General features: G+C 49.4%; 14 protein-coding genes across 14 annotated transcripts; 5 read left to right on the top strand and 9 right to left on the bottom strand.

Moving 5' to 3' along the window:
• Nucleotides 1-17: 17 nt before the first annotated feature.
• Nucleotides 18-221, bottom strand: N7525_000306 (uncharacterized protein; the record flags this gene model as incomplete). Its single annotated transcript, XM_061211528.1, is given in 2 exon segments — nt 18-70; nt 86-221. 2 exon segments carry the CDS (start codon nt 219-221, stop codon nt 18-20), a joined length of 189 nt encoding a protein of 62 aa, XP_061070754.1.
• A 45-nt stretch (nt 222-266) lies between these two features.
• Nucleotides 267-528, bottom strand: N7525_000305 (uncharacterized protein; the record flags this gene model as incomplete). Its single annotated transcript, XM_061211527.1, has 2 exons — nt 267-450; nt 497-528. 2 exons carry the CDS (start codon nt 526-528, stop codon nt 267-269), a joined length of 216 nt encoding a protein of 71 aa, XP_061070753.1.
• An 842-nt stretch (nt 529-1,370) lies between these two features.
• N7525_000304 (uncharacterized protein) lies at nt 1,371-2,282 on the bottom strand (the record flags this gene model as incomplete). The annotated part of the gene is made up of 3 exons (XM_061211526.1): nt 1,371-1,662; nt 1,692-1,795; nt 1,827-2,282. The coding sequence occupies 3 exons, from the start codon at nt 2,280-2,282 to the stop codon at nt 1,371-1,373; spliced, it is 852 nt and encodes a 283-aa protein (XP_061070752.1).
• Nucleotides 2,283-3,335: 1,053 nt separating this feature from the next.
• On the bottom strand, nt 3,336-4,276 carry N7525_000303 (BTB/POZ domain-containing protein; the record flags this gene model as incomplete). Its single annotated transcript, XM_061211525.1, has 3 exons — nt 3,336-3,863; nt 3,968-4,094; nt 4,143-4,276. The coding sequence occupies 3 exons, from the start codon at nt 4,274-4,276 to the stop codon at nt 3,336-3,338; spliced, it is 789 nt and encodes a 262-aa protein (XP_061070751.1).
• A 374-nt stretch (nt 4,277-4,650) lies between these two features.
• Nucleotides 4,651-5,430, top strand: N7525_000302 (NYN domain-containing protein; the record flags this gene model as incomplete). Its single annotated transcript, XM_002558609.1, has 1 exon — nt 4,651-5,430. The coding sequence occupies one exon, from the start codon at nt 4,651-4,653 to the stop codon at nt 5,428-5,430; it is 780 nt and encodes a 259-aa protein (XP_002558655.1).
• Nucleotides 5,431-8,321: 2,891 nt separating this feature from the next.
• N7525_000301 (uncharacterized protein) lies at nt 8,322-9,537 on the top strand (the record flags this gene model as incomplete). The annotated part of the gene is made up of 3 exons (XM_002558610.2): nt 8,322-8,370; nt 8,478-9,234; nt 9,288-9,537. The coding sequence occupies 3 exons, from the start codon at nt 8,322-8,324 to the stop codon at nt 9,535-9,537; spliced, it is 1,056 nt and encodes a 351-aa protein (XP_002558656.2).
• Nucleotides 9,538-9,756: 219 nt separating this feature from the next.
• On the bottom strand, nt 9,757-11,711 carry N7525_000300 (uncharacterized protein; the record flags this gene model as incomplete). The annotated part of the gene is made up of 3 exons (XM_061211524.1): nt 9,757-9,921; nt 9,989-11,010; nt 11,081-11,711. 3 exons carry the CDS (start codon nt 11,709-11,711, stop codon nt 9,757-9,759), a joined length of 1,818 nt encoding a protein of 605 aa, XP_061070750.1.
• Nucleotides 11,712-12,888: 1,177 nt separating this feature from the next.
• N7525_000299 (acyl carrier protein) lies at nt 12,889-13,660 on the top strand (the record flags this gene model as incomplete). The annotated part of the gene is made up of 3 exons (XM_061211523.1): nt 12,889-12,912; nt 12,973-13,277; nt 13,312-13,660. 3 exons carry the CDS (start codon nt 12,889-12,891, stop codon nt 13,658-13,660), a joined length of 678 nt encoding a protein of 225 aa, XP_061070749.1.
• A 304-nt stretch (nt 13,661-13,964) lies between these two features.
• N7525_000298 (M28 family metallopeptidase) lies at nt 13,965-16,928 on the top strand (the record flags this gene model as incomplete). Its single annotated transcript, XM_002558612.1, has 1 exon — nt 13,965-16,928. The coding sequence occupies one exon, from the start codon at nt 13,965-13,967 to the stop codon at nt 16,926-16,928; it is 2,964 nt and encodes a 987-aa protein (XP_002558658.1).
• An 846-nt stretch (nt 16,929-17,774) lies between these two features.
• Nucleotides 17,775-18,875, bottom strand: N7525_000297 (uncharacterized protein; the record flags this gene model as incomplete). Its single annotated transcript, XM_002558613.1, has 1 exon — nt 17,775-18,875. One exon carries the CDS (start codon nt 18,873-18,875, stop codon nt 17,775-17,777), a length of 1,101 nt encoding a protein of 366 aa, XP_002558659.1.
• Nucleotides 18,876-19,778: 903 nt separating this feature from the next.
• N7525_000296 (NAD-dependent epimerase/dehydratase family protein) lies at nt 19,779-20,684 on the bottom strand (the record flags this gene model as incomplete). Its single annotated transcript, XM_002558614.1, has 1 exon — nt 19,779-20,684. The coding sequence occupies one exon, from the start codon at nt 20,682-20,684 to the stop codon at nt 19,779-19,781; it is 906 nt and encodes a 301-aa protein (XP_002558660.1).
• Nucleotides 20,685-22,073: 1,389 nt separating this feature from the next.
• Nucleotides 22,074-22,838, bottom strand: N7525_000295 (SGNH/GDSL hydrolase family protein; the record flags this gene model as incomplete). The annotated part of the gene is made up of 1 exon (XM_002558615.1): nt 22,074-22,838. The coding sequence occupies one exon, from the start codon at nt 22,836-22,838 to the stop codon at nt 22,074-22,076; it is 765 nt and encodes a 254-aa protein (XP_002558661.1).
• A 971-nt stretch (nt 22,839-23,809) lies between these two features.
• On the top strand, nt 23,810-24,223 carry N7525_000294 (uncharacterized protein; the record flags this gene model as incomplete). Its single annotated transcript, XM_002558616.1, has 1 exon — nt 23,810-24,223. The coding sequence occupies one exon, from the start codon at nt 23,810-23,812 to the stop codon at nt 24,221-24,223; it is 414 nt and encodes a 137-aa protein (XP_002558662.1).
• Nucleotides 24,224-24,532: 309 nt separating this feature from the next.
• N7525_000293 (proline racemase family protein) lies at nt 24,533-25,579 on the bottom strand (the record flags this gene model as incomplete). The annotated part of the gene is made up of 1 exon (XM_002558617.2): nt 24,533-25,579. The coding sequence occupies one exon, from the start codon at nt 25,577-25,579 to the stop codon at nt 24,533-24,535; it is 1,047 nt and encodes a 348-aa protein (XP_002558663.2).
• Between the last annotated feature and the right edge of the window lie 366 nt (nt 25,580-25,945).

Here is a 25,945-nt window from a genome sequence, read left to right as displayed (position 1 = left end):
CTTTGACGTTATTAGGATCACACTCTAACCAACTGGGCTATGGAACCAGGAATTGGATGACCGAGCAAATCTATGCGAAATATACGATTATTTGAGCGGCGAGGCAGAGTCAATGGAGTATGGTCTGACCCGATCTCAATCTCCGCGAAGGATTCGGCTCGCCACGGCGGTAGCGGTCGTGGGTCGACCGTCTGTAGTTCATCTAATCTTCCTAGGTTCATGGTCTTCAGGGCCTCCGCCAGTAGGAACGAGCGTACGATTCGACATTATTCCTCCATTTCTAGGCTTGCCGCAGTGTATCCCAAATAGGATGATCGCACGGTAGTGCGAAGGCTGTCGATAGTGTTCTGCGCTCGGTAGCGGAGGTGGAGGTGCGCTGGCAAAATATGTGCTTCTTCATCTGGGGTGGCCACTGTCCTAAAAGCTGATAGGATGCGGATTAGTGCGGTTCTGTAGGCTGTATTTAAGTGTCGTGGGTCAGTCTTGCCTCGCAAACTGTCGCCCCAGACCGTCTGAAGGGTAGTCCATGACCGGCGTTACGCAGGCTTGGTATAGCTATCGCATCTGTTCTAGGCGTAGATGCCGCAGCCCGCCCAAAGCGACAGTGACCTTGATCGCGCGTTTGATCGCTTGCTAGACGTGCTCCTTCTAGCGAAACTCCTGGTCGAACACCACCCCGAGAAGGTTAGCCATGGGCGACGGTTCGATTGTCTTCCCGTTTATAACCACTTGACTATGAAGCTGTTAGCGTCTTTTCCTAGTGATGCGAGTCAGTTTGGTTATCTCGGCTGCAAAGCAAGACCCAGTTCGACGGGCCATGCCTCAAATGCGGGGAATGTCTTCCGGTTGAATATTGGCTATGTTCTCATCGGCTGTGTCCCACACGCCAGCGAAAGTAGTCATCGATAAAGGCAGATGCACCGCCGTGAGAGCTGGCAGGTTGGTCGACCACGTCGGAGTTGAAGCAGAATTCGAAATCATTTTACCCCCAGGGGCACCCACGCTTCGTTTCTCGGCCAGTAACCAAAACGCGGCTTAGTATAATTTAAACAAGTTGTAAGCAATTATTGTCTGTGAGTGGATATAAATTTACATCTTATCCGAATTTCACCAGCTCAGCACACTCGAAGACCACTTCGGACATGTACTACTCGATCTTCTAACGCCTACTTTGTTTGCTTCACGTTATGCTTATACCACCGCAAGCTAGCAGTACAAGGGTGCCGTGGCTACTATGACATGATTACCGTATCACTGTCGATGAGTTCTCCCATGTCGAGAATTCTGGCATAGTGCTGGCCATCAAAGACAGTCGGGTTGTGATCATGATCCCCCACTGGTGATAAATTGGCAAATGAATTCCTTTTACCTCAAAATTTCCAGAGCGCGTCGCCAGCCTGACAATCAATATACGCGATGCTCGACATATGCCGTATTGAAACCAAGTAGTTACCACCCGAGTCCGCGTGCGCACTGTTCAGGACAAATGGCTCGAAGGGATGATCTGAATCCTCGCCCCAACCTGGTGTGAATGCATAGTAACCTTCTTCTAGTTTATAATAGCTAGTAACCGTCCATTGGAAAAGGACCTCCCCTGTCGCAATATCGATTTCTTGAATACCGTTGTCACGTAGCCAGCCGTGTCGTGGGCCGCCAACGGGCCTAAGATCGAAGGGAATGTCCTTGTTTACCACCAGAAGGCTGTTTCCATTGGCGTTATAACAAAGTCATGGTCCTCGGCAGTCCAGCCATCTCCGGATCGGACCTGATACACTTCATCATATCTCGAGTTGAGCTAAAGGAAATATAAGTAAGCCCGTGTCTACACTCATTGCCGCACGCGATGGGCTAAGTGCACTCGCCATGTACCAGTGGCCAACCTCGCTAGCTGGGTCTTTGCTAGCCCAAAGGCTGATGTACGGCTCGTCATCGAGGAACCGTACATCAACAGCCCAGGTCTTTCCATAGCGTACCGGCTCGTTCCATACAAGACCCCCATAGGTATCTAAAATCATCGGACCTGGATTGGAGACCTCTGTTCCCCGAGGTGCCATGAGAAGTAGGTGGTCTTTGTTATCATGACATGTCGGGTGATCTTTCTGGATGTTCAGGAGAGGGACTACCGCTGGAGAGGAACGGTAGGCTTGGTGAGGCCAGGCGCCGAGTGTTGCTTCAGAGTATTCTTTCGAGCGGAAATAGGGGCTGATGTTGGTATTGATCACCGGGGCATGGAGACTGAAGACGGCCAGCCAAATCAAGTAGTTATGACTTAAAGCCTTCATGCTGGGATTTCCTGGTGGGAACTCTATCGCTTGGGAGAAATTTTATTCAAACAGCATAATGGAATGTTGGCATCACTTACGATTTTAAAACGAGTCGGCCTCGCTCAGGAGCCTCTTCAGAGCATTGTGGCTCTCCCAAAATCAAGCATGCTGCGTAACAATGGAGATTGTTACTTGTTTCACCTTGCAGAATTCGGCTAATTTTTCTCAGCTGGCAGCACGGGTGTCACAAAAGGCAAGGAGTGATGGACTATTTTGATTTCCGAATTAGCTTCGGGCTGTAGCTTGCCCACTGACGAATATCGTATATACATTCAGTTGTGCAGCAGCTAGTTACCAGATATTCAGCATCACAAGCAAAACTCCCGGGAATTCTTTCAGTGACCATCATATCATTAAAATACCACAATTTATTGCTTTTGTTTCTCTTCCCAATTCCCCAATTCCTAAGCAAATATTTCGGATGTCTCCCATTGCTACAGTGCTCCATTTGGTCCCTTGGATGGGACGGGACGGGACGTACCTGACATGTGACATAAACAACTCAAAAACAATTAAATCACGGCTCCTGAATAAGTTCATGGATGTTATCTAACCACTATATAAAGTATGAACAAATTACAAAAGCTCGTTATGCCCGTTTGTTACTTTGCCGCATCACCCAATTGCTGATTTGCTGATGTCGCTAACAAAGCGCCGCCGCGCTGCCCCACTTCCCAACCGCCCCCACCAAAAATTCCAACAGCACGGCTTGACCACCTTAGAATATTAAGTCGCCCAAATACCGCGTCCCCTCCTTTGAACGTTGTATGGCAATGATCTTTACGGGAGTGAGTGGTCGCGCTAATTTCGAAAACGCATTTATTTACCTGTCCGAATCCCGATATGCTTCCTGAATGTTACAGTACAACTTTATTTTTGAAGCTTGCAGATCCCCTGCACACGTGAGATCCCCTGCACAGTTGATACGTTCAATAAGACCATGGATCTCTCTCGTGAGCCCAATTTCTCCTACACACGCTGTGTTGGATCCAATCAAAGACATATTATCCATCATTGCGGCAAGCAAATCAGACGCAAATTGTGGCACGGATCTCGCCAACTTGGAAAAGCAAAATCAGCTCGTTCTTTGCTAGTCCTCAGTTCCCTGAGATGATACAGAGTTATTTCCACTGCCAAGTCTCGTAGACCTCGATCACTTGCCGGAGTAGAGTTGTATATCTCTACTATAGCGCTCTGGAATGTGTTGGCATCCAGCCGCCGTAGTAGTTCTCGTTCGACTTTAGCCTTCGATATTGCTTCTAAACCTACGATAAACATTCGGTCTGCGAGAGAATATATCAAAATGTGAAATGATAGGGGATCAATTTCAGCAATTAAATCTTCGATAGGCTCAACGGGCCTCCCTAGGCTGTCCTCATCCGCTCCACTCTCTGCGATATAGGGGATTGGTTTAGCCGTAAAGACCGTAGGGCTGCCGGAGTCATTAACGGTCGACGTCTCCTCTAGAATATCGTGGCTAGATCCCGAAAGACAACCCTTAACACGATAATCTAGCGAGTAGAGATAATCAATCATTCGCTCTACTAATAATGGTTCTTATAAAACGACAGTACCGATAGAAGATTCCTAAGTATGATGAGTTAAGAAGGGGTTCTCTTTTTCCATTGTCGTCACTATCTCACCTTAAATCCACTACTACAGGCTTTCGCAAAAAACTCCGACCGCGTGCAAACAATACACTTATACACCGTATAAATAGTGTTACCACACGTAAGTGATATATCGCTATATTTCGAGTGAAGACGTAGGCTATAGTATTATTAGATCCGCATTAGCGCCTCAGGAGCTTACTAGTACCTTGCTAGAGCATAAAGAAGCTCTTTACCGGGAAGGTTGTTTTGAATAACCCTATCCCGGGACAAATCTGGTGACACTGGAATCCATGACGGCTTCTTAACTATTTTCGCGGCACAACCCTTCTTCTTCGGCATAATCACGACGACGTGGAACTGGTAATTTGTGCACCTCAAGCGTTCGATACTGTGGATATCGACAATCAAAAGAGGCCGAGACAGTTGCAAGGCATCATATGTAGCCGTGGCGAATTAAGATCGGTTTCATTCTGGACCTGTGTCATTGATTTAGTTTTAGAAACCGAGCATGACTAATAGTTTCCTAGGGCTTTCCAATGGGACGTGTAAAAGAGCAGTCTCGTATGTACGACGTCATGATTTATGCCTATACGGACTCGATTTTTAAATATATACATGTTATGGTAGCAAAACTCGGAAACATATTTCGCATAGATGGCATGTCCAAAGTGTTAGCAGCTACCTGACTATCTCGCTCACATACGTCCACAGTCATGGCCGGTGACACCATTCCCAAACTCGCAGTTCTTATTGACGCGGACAATGCGCGGCCCTCCGTTGTCAATCTCCTACTCTCCGAAATCGCGAAATATGGTACAGCTCATGCGAAACGGGCACATGGGGACTGGACTAGATCCAGCCTACAGGGCTGGAAGGATGTGCTCCTTGAGCAATCCATCCAACCTATTCAACAATTCGCGTATACCCACGGCAAGAATGCGACCGACTCAGCTATGATTATAGATGCGATGGACCTTCTGTACTCTAACCGTTATGACGGATTCTGCCTTGTCTCAAGCGACAGTGATTTTACCCGGTTAGCCGCACGCATCCGCGAGTCAGGGCTAATTGTGTACGGGTTCGGGGAACAGAAGACGCCCAAGCCGTTTGTCGCTGCCTGCGACAAATTTATCTACACCGAAAACCTCGTGCATCTTGATGAGCTTGTGCCACATACTAACAGTGTCATGATTCCTGGGAATCATGTACCGACCCTCCAGGCTCAAAACGATAGCCGCTTAAGAAACCAGTTGCGAACGACTGTAGAAGCAGCCTCCGATGATGATGGCTGGGCTAGGCTCTCTAGCGTCGGCCAACTCCTCACAAAAAAATATCCTGACTTCGACTCTCGTTCCTACGGATACCACAAGCTCAGCGATCTGATCGCCGCCTCATCTTGGTTTGAAACTACCCGCCGCTCCCTTCGAAACGGATTGTCCCCAGAGATTTTCGTACGCGATAAGCGTCGGAAGTCTAAGGCTCTTGCTGATTAGTTGGATATAAGACATTTCTCCCTCCATGTCCTTTGTCCGACCCATTAGCGATTTGGAGATGCCTGGTCAGACTGGGACTTTCGGGCCAAAGACACACACTCGTGGGTCCTTGAGCCGGTCTTGCGTTTTGAGACGCCTGATGTTGTCTTCCCCTTTAATAAAGCCCACTTTCTTTTTTTGAACATCTGAAACATTTCCATGATGATGGCTTCCTCCTGAGTGTCGGCCCAGCTGTTCGACGATTAGAGATGGTATACTTCCCCTGGGTCGTCCATCGGGGCGGGTTTCGTTCATAAAGTTCTCTGGTCTCCTTGAGCCCCCCCGAGGTAGTTTTGAGGTCTGACATTTGATGAATTTTATATCAGGAGGATAGGTGGTATGGCAGGATCAGTTCGCTATAGTTCTCTGAGCTAAAAATAAGTCTTGCTGGCTTCCCTGTTCAGAGCCATTTGATTTCCCATCTCACAGTGTTTGACACTGCGACACCAAATCCATCCATGCGTGTTAAAGACACAGCAACACTAGCTCTGTCTAGACTAGGCGAGTCTTCTGATTGTATCTCATGGTCTGCTAAATCAGGATATACTAAGGTCCCAGCGTCCACCCCTCTGGCATCGCGCCAACGGGCGGCTGTCGAAGGAAGAGAAAGCCGAAAAATAGCGTTATCTTACGGACCCGGAAGAAAAGGCACTTTAAGAATTTTGTTCTGAGCTTTGCAAAAAGGGCAGTTTCTGTGCCAGTTCCTCGCCGGACGAATTGTCAGACTAGGCGCGCGCAGGGAAACTTGTTCAAGAGACTGATGCCCAGGGGTGTAAGATACTAATTAATCTTTATTAAACACTTCTCCTTTGACATCATCTCCCTTTCCAGTACCGATGTTTGCTAGGTAACGTTTTCCTGGCTTTTCTTTTTCTTTTGTGATCTCCCGGTTCTACACTCGACAGCAGCCCAGCCCGTTGTCAGACATCGCGGACCATCTCGCGTGCGACAGCAGAATAAACCCATTACAGATACGTACAACTATTATTTGCAAGGTAAATTGACACAGCTACAATAGTGAAGTTGAATTCGAATGCATCAACCGGATTCATACAGATCAGCAAACCAATGACTTCTAATAATCTTTTCTATCCATGCATGCAGCATCAAATTGGCAGCTGTATAACACCGGGAGCCACACAATAGACATTCCCGAATATAAATAACTAAGGGATAAATACCTTGTTTAGAGATTATACCTATAGAAGTCTCGTACAGATCGTTCGTCGGGATCCATACTGTATGATGGAGCAAAAAATCAGCTTCGAAGATCGTACAACATACATTGGAGATCCATAACACACAAACAGGCATATCACCTCGTAGCTGAAAGCTCAACACATATCCCCAGATGTTACACCCTAGACTCCAAAGGAAATATGTAGAGATGTATCAGACCTATCTATACCTGCCCTGGGTCGTACTTTCCGATCAGACTGATCGAAATCTTTACTGGTTGTTTTTGCGGTCCTCCGTGTGTGCAATGTGGCCTCTCAGTCCCCTCCTACTGCTTTCCTTGGCCGCCGGCAGTTTTGTTCGGTTATCATCGTATCCCTTGGTAAGGAAGAGTGGGAGTGCTCCAAATTTGCAAATCAGCTAATCTCACGTTTTGTTATAGGCTGTCAAGACCCCATATCTACCAGGTAGACCACCTTTCTCCGAGATCTTCCTCAATTCAATTTTATTCATCGTTCTTCGCTGATTGGACTCAGCATGGCTGCCTGGCGATCAGGCCAAAAATGTATCTACTGCACGACCAGAGTTCTGGGCCGGTCAGCCTCTTACTTGGAAAGTGATCACACGGGTCAATGGTGAAGTATATTCGTTGTTCGGATGCCCAGACGAAAATATTACTTCTGTGGACCAGATCAGCATCTCCTACTCAGCAACTCACACCGTCGTGACTTTAAAGACGGGAAGTTAGGCGCCACAATTTGGCCTGGACTTCTTTTCGCCTGTATCAACCGTGGATTTTGCGCGCAGTCAATTCCTTTCAGCTAACTCACCGTCTCGGTAGACAACAACAACATAGAGGGCGAGGTTGATGTGATGACAGCAATCGATGAGTCGTGGAGTGCGCAGCCAGGTCAGATGGTGATGGGATGGTATGAAGGGAGACACCCCCAATCATTTATTATCAAGAACTATCACTAGGTTGATGCCTCCGAGGACGATAGAGACATGGCAACCTGGGGTCGAGTGGTCTTCTCGTCCAATATGAGCCAGAGTCTAACTTACTAGAGTGCTGCACCGTCTACAATATTGTCCCAATTTCCTTTGTTTGGTCAAGTTTCCCGAAACATCAGCAACTACACACGAGATGACTTAGTTGCATTCGCTTACCGGTTCGGTTGTCGCAATGTAGTCCAAACATCCTCAGTCACGTTCGCCATCGGCTTGCAGCAAGATCTAAATGGCTTCTTTGGAGAGGTGTATGAATCATTGTACTTTGAACCGCTTTGGTCCACTACAGAGGAGGTAGTCGATCACTTCTTGGAAGATGAGGCCTGCGCCCGTGAAGAATCAAAGAAGCTCGACCAACAAGTAAGAGAAATTGGAGAACGGTTTTCCTCGAACTACGCAGGTATTCTGGAGGGAACAGTCCGACAGATGTGACTAATATTTGCCAGCTTATCATTTTCTGCAGCTGGCTAATTTCGTCCAGCTGGGGTTTAATTCACATTTCGGTGCCATGGTGTAGCAAGGATACATCATATCACCTGGGATTCATGAAAGCTATCTCTGCTAGTGGTCGAGTCAGCCCAATTTCTGGCCTCCTTCCAAGCGCTCTACCGGCCTTTTACGTCCTAGCACCGGATTACATCCCTCTGCTTTTAAAGCCTGTATTGAATATGACGCTCGGCTGGCCAATGGACTATGCCTTACATGATATTGGAAAACGTAAGGTACCAATTTCTTGCTTAGGCCCAGTGGCTTTTCTCTCCCGGTCCTTTACAGCGCCGCGAGCTTTTTGTATCCTGACGAGACAGAAGTCGACTGAGAACTAGATTACCCTAACGCAACTGGCCCTACCGAGAACGACGAATATACCTTCCCATTACAACAGACAAGCACTCTGCTTTGGATGGTTTACGCTTACCAGAAGCCTTCTGGTGATATTGAGTGGGCAAAGCCATTCTTGCCAGCACTACACCGATATGCCGATTACCTCGTACGGCACGGTCAATACCCACCTGAAGAACGTTCGACCATAGACCACAACGAGTCGCGGGCCAACCAAACCTTAATAGCAATATCTGCCTCCATTGGTCTGAAGGCCTATGGCGCACTTAGCGGAATGGCCAATTACACGGACATTGGAAATTTGTATGCGTCAACTATCATGGACCTTGGCACAGATACAAAACAGGCTCATTTTACCTCGCACTACGGTAGAGCCGACTCTTCCTGGATCACGTCCTACCCACTTGCATATGACAAGCTGCTAGGGCTAGACACATTCGACGAGGCAGTGTACGAGATGCAGTCGACCTGGTACAAGGATCTGATTCAGCCCGATGGGCTGCAGTTTTCAAGTGATGTCCAGTTTACAGTGGCCGATTTAGAGATGATGGCAGCCGCAACCTGTTCGAATGATGTGCAAGCCTTGATTGTAGATAGTCTGCATCAGACGACGACGTCTCGTATTGATTCTGTCCCAGGACCTACTCGTTGGAACGTGACTGGAGCCAATTCTGGCCGCCAGAGCTCAACAAAAGCTCAGGCTGCTGTGGGGGGCTACTGGATGCTGGCGGCAGTCAATATGTAAGTTTGATTTCTAGGGTTGAAGCTCGTGGTAGGTCTAATGTTCATCCTAGGTCTGGACAGGGAGTTCCTGTCGAACTTCCCAGCGAATTGTGGCTCACTCAGGATATTTACCAAGTGCCTCTTAAGCCTTCTCAGGTGTCTCTCACAAAGGTTAGGATCCCTGAGCTTATAGCTCAAGGCCACAAGGGCCAAACGCAAAAAAATGGAACTGCGGTGCGGCCCGGGGCGCAGCAACCAGAAGGATCCAAGGATATTCAGGAAGTTGTTACAGCCTCAAAACTAATACATATAGATTTGTAGGGATTTTTGCTTCTACTTATGTTATATACGTGATTCTCATATCTAATTTTTTAATTTGACCACCTGCCTCCTTACTAAACGCCCTACTGTCCTTCATTGGGCCAAAAGGGGTGCAGCATCAGCATTCAGGTGTAGCTGTAGGAATTCTATACAGATCTTCGATGCGTCTTTGGGAGAGAAACAAAAGGGAGCGTTTCGCGTCAATATGCGCAGCCCACGTTAATCATGTTGATCATTCAACTCCATTTCCGTGACCCCATTGGTACGGCTGTCTTCTTGCCGTGACCGATCAACGCCCAGCACGGCGCCCTCATTTTCACTCCGGAGCTTACGGGCCCGCACAAATAGATTAAGAATGGTGGCTAATCCGGCAAAGGCAACATACTAATATCAAGCAGAACATTCCATTAGCAGACGACAATGTAACGTGTTATATGTTGAGGAGACCTACCATGACCCACACCATCCTCAACGCCTCAAAGTACGTCTTCCTAACCAAGACTTGTTGATCTACATTCAGTCCAACGGTGCTAATCTTCTCCACACTCGAAGCAGCATTGTCGCCATTGAATATGTTGGCTAGAGATGAATCCGAACCGAGCCGGCTTGCCAACTCCCCGTTCTTCGCATTCATCTCATTCTGAAAGACCACGCCACCGACGACAACTGAGATAGCGGTGGAAAGGGACCGGACAAACCCCATTGTCGCAGTCACAGCAGCCGTATCACGAACACCTGCAGCAGCTTGAGCCGCCAGGATAGGGGCTTCGATGTTCATGCCCACGCCGATCCCGACCAGAATCTGGAAGATGACTAGTTTAGTTATGTTGGATTCAAATTTGAGACTGATTAGCAGTCCCGAGCCAAGGACCAAAAAGCCCTGCGCAATATACATCACGGGCAGATATTTCCCAGTTCGCTGCATGAAAATCCCCGCTGCGGCTGCGGCCAGGGCGCATGAGACGATTAGCGGAAGCAGGTACAGTCCTGACATCAAGGCTGTTGCGGCTAGGGCAGACTGCGCGTACAGGGGTAGGTAATATGCCTGCCCGATGAAGACATATGAGTTGCACGCAAAGACAACGTACGGCGCTACCTTGCTCGGCGAGGCAAATAGCCAAAGAGGGATAATAGGGTTCTTGGCAATCTTCCACTCATTGACCACAAACAGGGCCATCACTGCTGTGCCGAAAATTAATAGGCAGATCACTGTTGCGGAAGACCAGGAGTAGACGACGTCGCCAAACTCGAGGGCCAGGAGGACCATCAGAGCACCCCCTACAATTAGAACGCTTCCTGTCCAGTCGATGACTTTTAGACCGGCGGCGATCGGAGTTCGGGGGCTTTGGACTCTCATGAAGAATAGTAAGACGAGAAAGGAGACGGCCCCGACCGGTACTGTAGGTTGACTTAGCTTAGGGCCATCATATGAAGTAGAACGCCTCACGATTGATCCAAAAACACCATCGCCAGCTAAACAACGGTCAGCCTTGTTGTTATTCAAAATGGACCGGCACCTGCCTCAGCTTCTCTGTAAAAACACCGCCCAATACCGGTCCTATGGCACTCCCAACCGCCCAAACCAATGAGGTGATGGCGAGATATAGCCCTCGATCCCGCAGCGAGAACATGTCACTGACAACAATATTGACCATTATCCCCATACCCGAGCCCCCCAGTCCCTGAATTGCACGGCCTACAATCAAAGCGTTCATTTTCGGTGCAAGTGCACAGACAAGACTTCCGACCAAAAAGATGGCTACCGCGATCAGCATGATCGGCTTCCGGCCCCAGATGTCGGAGACGGACCCCCATACCGGAGTTACCGCTGCGTAGGCTAGAGTATAGGCGCCCCCCACCCAAGTATAACCGGCGGCAGACTGGAACGAGCCGACTATGGCGGGAATTGCGGGAGTCACGATTGTTAAATCGAGGGCAGAGAGGAGCACAGACAGACAGAGGGACATCATAGTCCAGGCGATGTTGGCGCTGCTCAGGCGAGGAGACTCTGTGGCCTGTTCGCTGGACCCAGAGGGCGCGCGCGCGGGAGCGGCATTGGCATTGTCAACGGCGGCGTTAGGGACATTGGCGCGGGCCAATGGGGCACGATTGTTCACGATATTTTTTGGATTAATTGATGAAGAAACTCTAGCAAGTCCAAGAGCCTTGGACATGGTAGAGATGAATACTCCTAAGAACGAATAATTCCAAGGTGGTTTCGGGGGAAAAGGAACGAGGGAGAGCGGGCCTTAAATAACAGCTCCGGACCCCGGTCACTCTCCACCTGACCTGGCTTTGTTTACATCTCAGGACACACCCGTGGACCTGGGCAGAAATTCAGGATGCACTTCAATTTCAGCTAAAAATCGAGCACTACCAGAATTGCTTGAATAACATCACAGGCTACGTTATGCGTACAGTTAAGATGCTTCCTCGCCGTCTAGTCCTACCCGCCGAGTTATTCTTACATTCATACCAAAATGCGCAACTCGCTGGGTAAAGGATATTCCACTAACACGGGATCTCGCAAATGCCGAAGAGCCACAAGCAGCTAAGTCATGGGTTGTTGTCATCTGGTTACTCGCAATAGCAGTACCGGAATAACAACAATCTAGGATGCAGAAGGTATCCATAGGATAAGTGTGGTAACTCAATTCACGATCGATGGTGCACCATGGAACAAATTTTTTCTTCTTGGTTGATTATGCCATGGCCAGCGTAAAAAAAAAGAAGAGCGTTGGTTTGCAAATGCGGTGTTTGGACGAAACTTCTTGATGCAGGCGATCTCCCAAATCCCAGCCTGGAAAGGGATTTTCGTGCTTCATGACGAATGTTTGGCTGGCAACTCCGAAAAGATCAGCCATCATATGGGAAAAGGTTTCTCCATCTTCTTGGGCACGAGCGTCGTCATCGTCCCAATAACAAACGAAGGCCGTAATTTGGGAGTACGTTTCCCCTCTGGCCTTAACCGCCTTTTCCAGTGCAGATTTTAAATCGGGAAGAGCAACCCTTTTCGAGCTGATCCTTCTCGGAATTTTCGATAGAGATTTTGGGGATACGGGAGAAGTTGCAGAGGTGGGCGAGGTAGGAGGGTTAGACTGAGCAGCCTCTATAGTCAAGGGCTCACGAGAACTTGAGATGATAGAGAGGTGAAGATGATAGAGAGGTGAATAACTAGAGAATTGAGAAATGAGTAAAAGGTGAAAGGTGAGTGAGAGTTGTTTGCTGAAGTTAAAGGCAGAGATGTTTGTGAAAAGGAAAGAAAAGAAAGAAGAAATTCAGACCTGGGGACTTAATAGAGGTACCTAGGTAGGACAAGGTAGGACGAACCATAGTAGAATCAAAACTACTATGCCTATTCTAGCAATCCTTATTGTAAGAACCATGGAACCTCATCCGATCCAGGCCCAGTGTTGTAAATTCACGCCTACCTAGGTAAGCGTGAGTGGTCTGGTTGGACAGCTTGGACAGCCCAACTACGCCGCGGGAAACACTTTCCTTGACTCCTTCGCCGCGTACCGGCTCCAGCAGGGCCATCCAGCCTGCTCGATTAACCTCGGCCCCATCGAGGAAATGGGGTATCTAGCCAACGATGACCAGGGCGCGATGTTTTTGAAACCCGCGGGTGGATACCCATCCATGAGGCCCTGCTACATCAAATCCTGCGCACCGAATTCTGCAGCAAACGCATTGTCTGAACCCATCGCATACCGGCCAACTCGTCACAGCGATCATGCCCGGTAATACCCCCTTTGAGCCCGTCCACCGGTTTAGCGCTCTAGCCGGCAATAACACAACCAAGACCGGCGGCGACGTCAACGCCGAGTCCAAATCAAAGTTGATTCTTCATAAGAAGGGCTCCGCGAGTGATACGGATCATGCCATTTTGCTTGCTGCTGCTGTGGAGTTGGTGAATCCTGTTCTGATGCGCAGTCTGGGAGTTGCGGAGCCTCTGGACCCCACGCGCCCGCTGAGCAATTATGGAGTCGACTCGCTGGTCGCGGTTGAGTTGAGAAATTGGATCCGCCAGCAGTTGGAGATTGAGGTTAGTGCGTTGGAGATTGTAGGTGCTCGGACTTTGACCGCGTTGCGTGAGACGCTTTTGGATAAGCTGGCGCGGTAGTCACGGATCTGGCAGTTTCCATCAGTGTTGCTCTTCATTTTGTATGTAAATATATCATAGTCCTCATATTATCTAGTTCGATCTGATCATTAAACTTTGTTTTCCAGATTTATTGTGTTTCAACGGAAAGGGAGAGCCATCTCGTGCATCCAATGTACACATATGGATGCACGTGTACATAAACGTATGGAAAAGTTATGTACTGTAATGACGGTACGACAAGCTCCCCCCGCATTTGCCTCAATTTCGACTCCAACTTCATTCAACCTCCACCCATTCATTCTCAGCTTGAACAGCATAGGGTATGGCTACCCGCAAGGCCAGGAACCCTCTGGCATTTATGCCATGGCCGGTAACAATCCTCACTACCGCCATGTACCTCGCCCTGATTATCCCATTGCTGGTGATCCACCACAACGTCCCACCCGCGCCCCGGACGAGCCCCAACGGCCTCAACCTCACAGAGGCATGGCAAGATCTCCAAAGCCTGACAAAGGGCTTTCACCCCTACAACTCCCACCAGAATGACGAGGTCCGCTCATGGTTGCTCGAACGCATCGACGCGATCAAGCAGTCCACCCCATCCACCGAGGAATACCGCGACGCGAAGGAGGAGAAGCCCGATGTTTTTGTTTTCGACGACCTGGTGTCCAACCTGACTTTTATCGACAAAAGTGTCGGCGTCTACTTTGAAGGCACCAATATCCTCGTTTACATTCGCGGCTCTGAAGATAATAAACAGAATTGGTGGGAGACACCCGGCCGAGCGCCCGTTGGCAAGGGAGGAGTACTTGTCAACGCGCACTACGACAGTGTTTCAACCGGGTACGGAGCGACAGACGATGGAGTTGGTGTTGTGACGTGTCTGCAGCTGGTGAAATACTTCCTGACACCGGGCCATGCACCGCGGCGTGGGTTAGTGGTTCTCTTCAATAATGGCGAGGAGGACTATTTGAACGGCGCACGCGTGTACAGCCAGCATCCGATGGCGCGCTTTGCTCACACATTCCTGAACCTGGAGGGTGCGGGTGCTGGAGGGCGTGCTACATTATTCCGCAGCTCGGATACGGAGGTCACCCAGGCGTATGCGAAATCAGAACACCCATTCGGCTCGGTGTTGAGTGCCAACGGCTTCGAAAAGGGTCTTATTAGCAGCCAGACGGATTATGTTGTTCTGGAGGGTATCTTGGGCCTGCGCGGTCTGGATGTCGCTTTCTTTGAACCTAGAGCTCGCTACCATACTGATCAGGATGATGCCCGACACACCAGTATCGACTCGCTTTGGCATATGCTCTCTACTGCTGTTGCTACAACGGAGGAGCTTGTGTCTGACACCACTGATCGGTTTGACGGACATATTCGCGACGATGGAACTGTGCCTAGCGGCTCAGGTACCCGGGCTGTTTGGTTTGATCTGTTTGGGAGCGCTTTTGCCGTGTTTCGGCTACACACACTCTTTGCGTTATCTGTCACTCTGCTGATTGTGGCGCCGTTGACATTGCTTGTCACCAGTGTCATCCTTTCAAGGGCTGACAAGATGTATCTCTTCCGCTCATCGGTGTATTCCGAGATCAACGACGACTACATTCCGTTGCGTGGTTTGCGCGGTTTCTTCCGGTTTCCGTTCTTGATCTCAATTCCTACAGGAGTGACTGTTGGATTGGCTTACATGGTGACCAAAGTCAACCCTTTTATTGCCCATAGCAGTTCATATGCCGTATGGAGTATGATGATCTCAGCATGGATCTTCTTGGCTTGGTTTGTATCTCGCGTCGCCAACTCCGCACGACCATCAGCCTTTCATCGAGTCTATACCTGGACTTGGATGTTCGTTCTTACCTGGTCTCTGATGGTAGTTTGCACCGTCTATGAGCATGAGGAAGGGCTCGCTGGCGGCTATTTCATCTTCTTTTACTTTGCCGGTACCTTCTTGGCCACATGGATCTCCTACTTGGAATTGTTCGCTCTGCCGACGAAGTCAGAGTACGTCGGTAGATTAGCCGAATCACGACGGCCTAGTACCCAGGGAAGCCGGCTTGCTGCATCGGGCGATGAGCACCAGGACGATGCTGCTGAAGAGGACCCGACTGAGTCAACCTCACTCTTGCACGGCCGACACCGCCCCACATTTGCCAACTACGTCCGCGTTGGGGTAGACCGCGCATCTCAAGACGAAGAGGAAGAAGAGGAAGATCCGAACGTGTATGAACACGAGCAGGGGTGGAGTGGCGTGTTGCCGCGGTGGACGTGGCTGCTGCAGCTGCTCATCACAGCTCCCGTAATTCTCATGCTGATCGTGCCGCTGGCTCTTCTGACTACTAGCGCTCTCAGCCAAACCGGTCAGGATGGTAGCCCTCAGCTCCTCATCTATCTCTTCATTTCTTGTCTTACTGCACTCCTCTTTGCGCCTATGCTGCCATTTATCCACCGCTACACATACCACCTGCCTATCTTCCTACTCTTTGTGTTCATCGGAACCATGATCTACAACCTTGTGGCCTTCCCGTTCGCAGACTCTAACCGCCTGAAGCTGTTCTTCCTGCAGGAGGTCGATCTCGACAACGGGATCTCTACTGCTTCACTGACTGGCATGCCTCCGTTTGTCAGTGATGTTACCTACGGGCTCCCCAGCGCAGCTGGCCAAAATGAGTCCTGTGACTGGACTTTCCGAGGCAAAAGAAAACTCCAGCGATGCTCCTGGAGTGCACCACTACCGCATGTTGTCCCCGATGGTGACTCTCTATCTGTTTCAAGCGAGGATGCAGATTCTCTGCTTGATGCTACCGAGCTGTCGCCGGACTGGATTTCCTTCAGCATTTCCCATCCTCAACGGGACAGTTCCTCCGTCCGCTTCGAAGTATCAGGCCAAAACACACGTAACTGCCGTATCAACATGGACGGCAACTCCATCACGAACTTCAGTGTGATTGGATCCTCCGCTCCAGACCACCGCTTCCTAAACCCGTCCCCAGATGGTCTGAACCGGATCCAACTGTGGAGTCGTACATGGGACAACAAGTGGACTGTCGATGTCGACTTTTCCAAGCATGACTCGTCTGAGACCGATGAGGTCGACGAGTCCTCCATCACGGGCCGCATCACCTGCCTATGGAGCGACAATAACCGAGTTGGCCTCATCCCCGCTCTCGACGAGGTGAGGCAGTTCAGTCCGGCGTGGGTGGCTGTGACCAAGTTTTCTGATGGGTTGATTGAGGGATCTCGAGCATTCGAGATCAAGCGTTCGAGCCTCGGGGCTTTGGGGTCTTGAGTCTTGATAGGAGGAACCTGGTCTCTAGCACCTTTTTCTATGTACGATTTATGAGCTGTTTTATTTTCCTCTTTCTGAGTTTGTTGTGCTGTGTGTGCTGTGTATCATCTTATCGACTGGCATTTGTTGATTTATACTTTCGTCGACACATCATATTACCTAGGTAGCTTGACTCCACCTTGTCTAATTAAGAATATCCAGCCTTTGACCTCGTAGCATCTTAAGCATTTAAACTGGAGTCATGACCATCTGAGCCCTAAACTATCCAATGTAGTTAGGTGCACAGGGGCTAAGCTAAGTCCTTTCTTATATCAATTCATCCTGAATATTTGTAGGCATCTCTGAAGACACGACCGAATAGGGACATGGAACTCAATAAGTCTTAGGAACATAAGGCTTGCTAGGAATCACACGAAACTTGAGGCGGCGTTGATATTCCGAAGAGAGAAAGAGTGCAATCGAGACAATTAGATATATTCAATAACGGCATCTCAGGGGGTAACTACTAGGAGTCATTATATATACAAACAGATGAACATGCATCTCCATTGCACCATCGTAAATGCACCCTGGTGGCTTGCGCTGTTGCGGATCCCCATTAAAGGAGTAGGAGTTGCTGGCTCGGCGGCACAACAACTCTGAATCCTGCTTGGCGCGAGGGCCGAGGGCTGACTGTGGGAAGCCACAGTCGAGATTCCTCTGTGTCGGGGGAGCGACCAGTCCGAAGACAGGTGTATGATGTTCACGGAGAACGAAGTGGGATATCGGAGTCTCGACGAAGATCATATCTCATAAGCCGTGATTCATAAAGGAAGAAGTTCGGTATTGCCGTGACAGGAACCCTCCTCATCCCGGTTTCTCGGGTATTCCGCGACGACTCTGGTAACGCGGATAATGGGCAAAAGGATTGGTGAAGTCGATGGGGAGATGATCGACATGATAGGCGCGGCCCTCATTACTCCACGAATGGGAGAGATCGGAGTTGGTCCGTATGCGGTCGGGCGGTAGATGTTCGAACATGGCGATTGAGATGTCGTCGGCATCCATGCGGGAAGGTCTGCGTTGGATGGCGCTGTGGGTGGCATGGGTCATGTCGGAGGTGACGCGGGTTGCGTCGACGAAATCGGGCAGGTCGCGTGGCGCAGAGAAAGATTCGGGTTTCCAGACGTGATTGTGTACCAGGTGGATGAGTTTACCGAGGACGGCGAATTCGAGCTTCAGCTTGATGCTGTATACGACGCCTTTCAGCATGGTTTCCATGATGTAGAAGTCCAAGTACTCGGCGACGAGCAGGCCCAGATCCAGAATGATGATGATGAGGTTGATGGCGAGTAGTTGGTACTGGATCTTGCGCTTGATACGGTCCGGGTCTAGGCGTAACATGCGGACTGTTTCCCAGATGTATAGCCCCGAGATGATGAATTCCTGTATACAGAAGCCTGTCATTTGGATCTTTTCCATGATATTGTAGGTTTTGGTCCACAGGGTGGTGTCGTCGGCCATGTTGGTACCGTAGGTGAGGGCGGTAGTGGGTAAATGGAGGATGATTGCGTTAACTACGATCATGATCAACACGCGACGTAGGACTCGCTGGTTTGATACGACCAAGTGGAGTCGCGAGTATAGGACAATCGACTGGCCGGTGACCATAGACCACCATCCAATGGTGAGCAAAGTGACAGGGAACCATGCAATGTCGTCGGTGATTTTGAAAAATTTGAGTAAGAAGCCCAGCGAGTAGGGAAGTAGACCAACGGAGGAGGAAATAAATAAACTCCAAAAGTAGAGACCTCGGTATTCGGCGAAGGTGACGAAGAGAAGGATCATTAGCTCGAAGGCATTATACCAAGTGACACCGGCAAGAGTTGCGATCGTGATCTTCATACCCAGGGAAGTCCCCTGGTAATGACCGCTGATGCCATTCCCGGGAGCAGTGAAATCGCCCATGGCGTTGGGTATTAGGGGAATAGCATGGCTTGTGTAAGTGTATACAAGAAAATCCGGAGACTCGAGGGGGGGTAAACCCTAGAAAAGGAATAAAGACATAACGAAAACAAAGAAAGAGGAAAATGCAAAAAAGAGAAGAACAAAGAGGCAAAGCTGGGGCGCATTTGCATGCGGGGGCCGATCGTACCCCGGACTTGCAGATTATTATATTTGGTATAAAAGGTGGTAATAGTCATAGGAATAGTAATAGTAACAGTAATAAATAATAAATAAACCAAAATGGGATACGAACATGAGAGATCTAAAAGAGAATATGATTGGACCTCTCCTCTTCCTCATATCCTATATTGTCCGGTTATATTGTCTTACCTATCTACTCAGTCCTCGTCTCCTACTCCGTATACTAATAATATAATGGACTCATCTCAACTCAACTCATCTCATCTCATCCCCAATTCAGGGGCATATTGAAAATATCTCGGTAAAAAGCCACGGCTAAATGGGGTTGCAAGCCAAGGCTTTGGGGGCATTTCCAGCCTCACTGCCAGGATTATAGCCCGCTTTCAGTGCGCCACGGAGAAAATCTCATTTCTTAGCGAAAAGCCTCTTTTTTTCCCATCTGGTGGATCAGATGTCTTTCCTCCCGAGGTCTCTTTGTTCTCGTAAGTCTCGTATACAGTGGGCATTTAACAAAGACAAGAAATGTCCACCCATGGACAAGAGAGTTCCCCCCTCTGCTTTGGCCTGGGCAAGACCCCTGCTGATGTCATCGGGAGTTGGCGCGTGACCTACTGACTAACACAGCCCTAGTCTCCCCCCGAGTTCCCCCCCCAGTCTTCCTATGATTTGTATGAGAGATGAGATCCACTATTAATGACGAATCAGAGGTGATTTCTACCAGACTCATTCATAATACTTCATCCAATGATGCTCTTCCCGAAATCCAAGCAGCTCCTTAATTTTCCGATTACAGATGGGAGCCTCTCTGGCCCCCAACTCGCGCGTAACCGGGACACCAGGGCAAACCCGCGCTAGGAACTCGGCTGTGTTCTCGTAATTCGTAATTCCGTCATTGACCGCATTAAAGATCTGAAATCCAAGTCCATCCTTCTGCACCGCGCGATCACACATCTGCCCGAGATCACGAGCGTCAATGTACGCCCAGCCATGCGGCGCCCATTTCTCCGGATTCTCAACATATGATCGGAACATGGACTGTTTGTACTCCTCGGGAGCGACAATGCGCCCAATGCGCAAGATATAGATGTCCCTTCCATACCGCCGCGCAAAGCCACGCGCAATGCTCTCACCGCATACCTTCGAGATAGCGTATGTGTCCATCGGGTTGGCGTCGACCGTTTCATCCACCGGGAAAGAGGGATAGTCTACATCTCCCTCTGCGTAACTCACTCCGTAGACGGTGATGGAGCTGGCGATGATGATCTTTTTGATGCCGAGGCGCGAAGCGCCTTCGATTATGTTGTACATTGCCGAGGTGTTGCTGCGGAAGGTTTCTTCGTCTGGAACGATCATGTTGCGAGAATACCCGGCCATGTGAATGACTGCATCGGGGACTAGCCCCAGTGGTTCACGAAAGGGCTCTGACAGGTGGAAATGGGATCCTAGTGCGCTGTAGACCTGTCCGGTGTTGGTCAGGTCCACGCGCAAGGTGTGGACTCGCTCTTCCAGCTCGGCGGGGAGAGGAACGAGGTCGAGGTTCAGGAGATCATGGCCTTGTTGGAGGAGATATCTGATAATGTGTTGTCCGGCTTTGCCCGAGCCTCCAGTGATCACAATCCGTTTTCCCATGTTGTAGGAGGGGGCGGATAATGCGGGGTATAGATGATCAATGTATCTATCTCTGTGTGGACAGGTGTAAACGCCGTAGATGGTGGCTACTCAGGATAATCTATCTTGGAATGAAAAACTCTCGGATGCGTTTGAAGGGACAGCCATTTGGCTGTACGCGAAGCCGTGGAGCCGGAAAATGACATCCCGAGGTGTTCGGGCCGACAAAGATGGAACGAAAGGTTCCGGATGAGTTGTATGACACCCATTGCTAATTTAGGTCGGTTTAGAGGGCTTTTTTACTTGACGTGACACTTGAGTGATTGACAGTAGAGACGTATATAGAATAATGCTGTGTATGATGTCTTTAAGCCAGAGCTGCCAACCCACATAATCCGCAGCATAATTTAGGGCATACAATTTTGAATCTTTTTTTTTAAAAAAAAAAGCCCCCCATTTAAATTATAATTCAATTTAGACAGGACCAAAGACAGCACGGGCGCTCTCATTGACGGCTTAGCCTTGTTGGCGCCAATAGTTGCTTACCTGCCCCGATCGCCCGTTGTTCAAGGCAAATCTCGTCCTATTGGATATGTTCTTGTCGGTTATACGGGCGAAAAGTGCCAAGTATGCATGGCCCTCACCGACGATCGACAAAGATGTACAATATACATGCGTTCGCACGCTGATTGCAAGCAAAAATTCGCTCCAAATGTGTCCGATGTGCAAAATTCGTTACTCTTTCCAAGGATTACTGTGGGACTCGAAATGAGTTATTGCTTATAGGAAGGCTTGCACTAGGAGAGGGCTGAGAATGTTCCCGTCTCACCACATGCGGGGTTTACCCCAGATCACACAACATACCTTTTGTATAAGTTGTAGGTTTCTGATTGGTACTGCAATTATCCACAGCGTTCACCCGGGCAGAAGCCCCAGTACATCTAGCGAGCCATGTTTATGGTAATGTAAAAGCTAGATACCCGAGCTAAGCCAACATCTAGCCCGGCATTGTGTGTTGCGGACATAGCGAGGTGTAGCAAATCCAACTCCCTTGTTTTGATAGGTCGGGGAATATGAGCTATCCCTTCCAACCGTAGTCAATACTAATTACCGCCAGTAAATTGACAGCATTCTCTAGACCCATCGGAATGAATAGGTATATTCCGAACAGGTCAAAGCAATTTGAGCCGTCCGAATCCAGAATATCCAACACCCCGTGGGCCTCGAGGAGCTTATTATACGTATCAATTGGGGATGATCTCCAAAAAAAGGCTTGGTGCGGTCTTGAATGAAGGAATAATATTAATATGCTGTGGTAGTGGGCGATCTTAGCATGATATATCCCACACCGCCCCTCAACATCGTGCGCACCCAGTTAAGACCAGGCAGAGCGTATTATAATGAATAAATTCACAACAATGCCTTGGACAATGTGCTCTTGCGTATGGTCTCAGCTAGAATATCGGCTACGGCCTTCATTCCATCGAGATTCGGATGGAGAAGCGGCCCTGATTCAAATCCTCCAACCCATGGTTCTTTACTGCCAAGTGCATGTTCCTGGCTGAGTTGGTGAATTGGAACTGTCTCGCACCAATCGGTTCGACCTTGCACAGCAACAGAATACGCATGTTGTAGAACATCCGCAACACCGCGGTGATATTGAATTCTCTCCTGGGTCAGCGGGATATCCCGACCAGCTTGGGTACCAGGTCCCAGAACAGCAAGATATTCAACGAGGAAGATTCGAGCTCCCGGGGCCCGTTTGTGTATCTGATCAAGAACTCCCCCTAACCGTTCTGCCAATTCGCTCGGTGATAGTGATACGGACGATTGGAGCTCAGCATCGCAAGCATCGGCGATCATGCCGCCAATGTAGTTTATATCGTTTCCTCCAGCGGTCACGGTGATGATATTGGCATCTTCGGGGAGGTCGGAGCTTTGCGGTGGGAAGGTCACGTTGAAGGGCGTAGCCTGTGGTTCGACTGTTATGTTGAGCAACGTTGCGCCAGATACGGATAGATCAGTGAGATCAGCATTCAAGTGCTGCGCCAGAAGATGGGGGTAGTTCTGCCCTGATCGCAATGCGGCACGTGGTTCGATTTGTGGGGGGATGTCAGGACCAGCAGCGAAGGAGCTGCCTAGACTTGCAATTTTGAGTTTCTTCGGAGATTCCATATTTAGGTGTGCCAGCAATAGAGGAGTGAGGAGCAGGAAAGCAGAGAAGGGCGACTTGGAGTTGGCAAAAGAGCTTTGGCAGAAACCAAGTGGATGCCTAAAACCCCAGGCCCAGATTACTCCGCCCAGCTGAAAGCCGCCCTGCAGGTGCCGGTGGTGTCTCGGCGGGGCGCAGGGGCCTGTGACCCGTAACGCTGGCCCCTGGGCCCAGGCTCTCTGGGTATTTGGACAATCTCCAATGCTGTTTTAAATTTATCTTGGTTTCATCATGGAATAGTTCCTTCACAACTCCTTGGGAGTGTGGATATTGCATTACACATGGGTAAACATGAAGTTCTCGACGGTCTGCCCGGGGCGCCTAAATGTCCTCCATAACAATGACCACCGGAAAAAAGTAGGCTTGGGATCGTCAGAACTCAACGTCAGCTTCTTCTTTGGGAACGTGCATCTAGAAACAATCCTCTTGGTGGGTACATAGGAGGCCTAACCTGAGGCACCTAAGGCCCAATTTGTTGGGTTGTGAATGGGTCTTACAACCTGCTAAATGCTCACCTTTGAACTTATGTACTATGCATAGGAATGATGTCTTGCATTTTACTTTACCACGCGTAAGACATGAGGCTCAGCCCTGCCAGCAATTAGTGGGGTTGTTTCCTACGTGTTCCATTCATATTGTGACATCAGCTAACATGGCATTAGCATCTAGGAAGTCTATTTCGAGAGATCATGGCGGAGTGACCACGAGAAACCTCAGTGCGGGATGCCTTATCCTGTAGCCTATGCTTCGGTGAAGCGGAAGCTCAACAGTTGGGCGTTGAGAAAAGACTTAAATAGGTTTCTGAAGATGCCTTCCATTCTATTCTCATCCACACAATCTCAACCAAACAGCCTTTCACAGTCGAAACATCCAACATTTTTATCTCAAAAACCCCATCTTCCTCTAGAAGTCGATAAACCACCAAATTGCAAACATGCAGATCTCTCAGTTTCTTCTTGCAACCGGCCTCTTCGCCTCCTCCATCTTGGCTGCCCCTATCACCAGCTCCGATTGGACCATACTAGACATGAAGCGTGTCTGCAACGGCGAAAACACCTCCTGCACCTGGACCTTCGGCATCGACTCCGGTTTAGACATTACCGACTGCACCTTTATCGTGGAGGCCACCGATGCCTCTCACGCTAATGGAGGCCCCAGTACATGCGGCGCATACACCGTCAGCTCAGGCTGGAGCGGCGAGTTTGATCCTACCAACGGCTTCACTACCTTGTCTGTTGCCAACGAAGAGATCGGTCAGATAATCTGGCCTGCCTACACCGACGAGCAACTTGCAGACGGAGACGTCGTCAAGCCCGACCAGAGCTACCCTCCCACTGCTTTCCCCTGATTGAGGGAAAAATCCGGGCAACATGAATGTGACTGATATGGTCGGTTTAAGCCGAGAACACTTTTTTCCGCCAAAGCCACACGCTCCTTTAATTTTTACCTAAGTTCGGTTCTAGAAGAATGAAACGCTCAGTGAGGTATATATTAAAACCTTATGTTCTTTAATAACAATCGAGTTGTCATGTTCTTGAACATACCAATGTCTATCCTGTGCCTAGGTGTAACATTGGGCTGGGAGTACATAAGGACGCGGAGGACTCTCTTGGAGGCAGGAGCCTAACCACAAACAGTTCTTGTTCTTCCTTTAACCTCAAAGCAATGAACTCGGTGCCATTTGCCATTGATCCCCGACCCTAAACCCCTCTGGAAAGGGGTCACTCGAATCAAGAACTACTTGCTTGAAACTAGTTATCCAAGCCCTCCCAGCAACAGTCGGGAGAACAGCCTTATATCCGCCGACTCGTGTGGTTCCACGAATATGACTGGTAAACTCGGTGCCAATAATACTGCGATGTTTGAAAACCTCCCCTTCTGCCAGCTGACCCCTCGCATGCAGAACAGCGAGTCGAGCACATGTGCCAGTACCACAAGGACTGCGATCAAACCTCCCTGGTGAGACAACAACGGTGTTGACAGCAGCTTTGCAACCGTTCTCTTCTACGAGAGGCTCCGTGAACGCCAGGATACTGACTCCCTTGATTTTAGGATTCACCGGGTGAACAGGGGTGTAGGTAGCTTGGACCGCACGTTTGATACGCTCGCCAATCTCAACTAGCTGCGTGCTATATCGAGATTCCACTTTCAGACCCACGGAAGCTGCAGCCACCAACACGTACATCATCCCTCCCCAGGCAATGTCAACGGAGACTTCTCCAAGGCCAGGAACCAAAACTTGATAGTCCAGTTCGAATACAAAGGCGGGTACATTGTCAAATGCCACACTCTTGCATTTCCCTCCTTCGCATTTTGCTTCCACGGTAACCAGGCCGGCGGCGGTGTCCAGTGTCAGCTGGGTGATGGGCTCTTTCATCGGGACCATGCCGGTCTCCAGTAGCACGGTGGCGGTGCAGATTGTGTTGGATCCCGACATAGGTGCGTATTCTTCGCTTTCCATGATCAAGAACCCAGCATCGGCTCGTGGATCACAAGGTGGTAGGATCAAATTTGTGTTCATTGAGCACCGGCCTCGAGGCTCGTTGAGTAAAAGCTGACGTATGTTGTCTTTTTCGTTCAAGAAGTGGACTAGCTTGTCGTACATTGTATTGCCAGGGACATCGAGGACTCCGCCAGTAATCACATCGCCAACTTCACCCTCGGCGTGGCATCCAACGACTGTCAATGTACGCGAAAAGGGCATGGTATTAGGTTGGCGGCTATATTTTATTTCGGTTTCGGTAGGACACGGGGGTCGAAATAACGATTATTCAATTGGCAACTGAATTTATTTGAAAGGACAAAATCGCAGGATATTTCCAGGCACGTCGGGAGACCATTTAACTTAGGATACGGGGGGAACTCTACCCAAGGACCTATAATTGCTTTTGTGGTGCTTTTGACGTGGATTATCTACAGCATAGTTGCTGGGTCTAGCGCTTCTAGCGCTACAGGCTCACATTTCCTAAAAGCTGGCGAATAGTAACTGGGCAAGAGCTGTCGTCGTGATTGATCAACAGGATTATCCACACAGGTGCATGAAACAGGGAGGCCCAGGCCTTAATCGAGT

This window comes from Penicillium rubens (assembly GCF_028828025.1).
Source record: "Penicillium rubens strain IBT 27055 chromosome Unknown utg000001l_segment0_segment0, whole genome shotgun sequence".
Lineage (NCBI taxonomy): Eukaryota > Fungi > Ascomycota > Eurotiomycetes > Eurotiales > Aspergillaceae > Penicillium > Penicillium rubens.
Note: the sequence above shows the minus strand (reverse complement) of the source record. Positions and strands in the feature narration are given on the sequence as shown.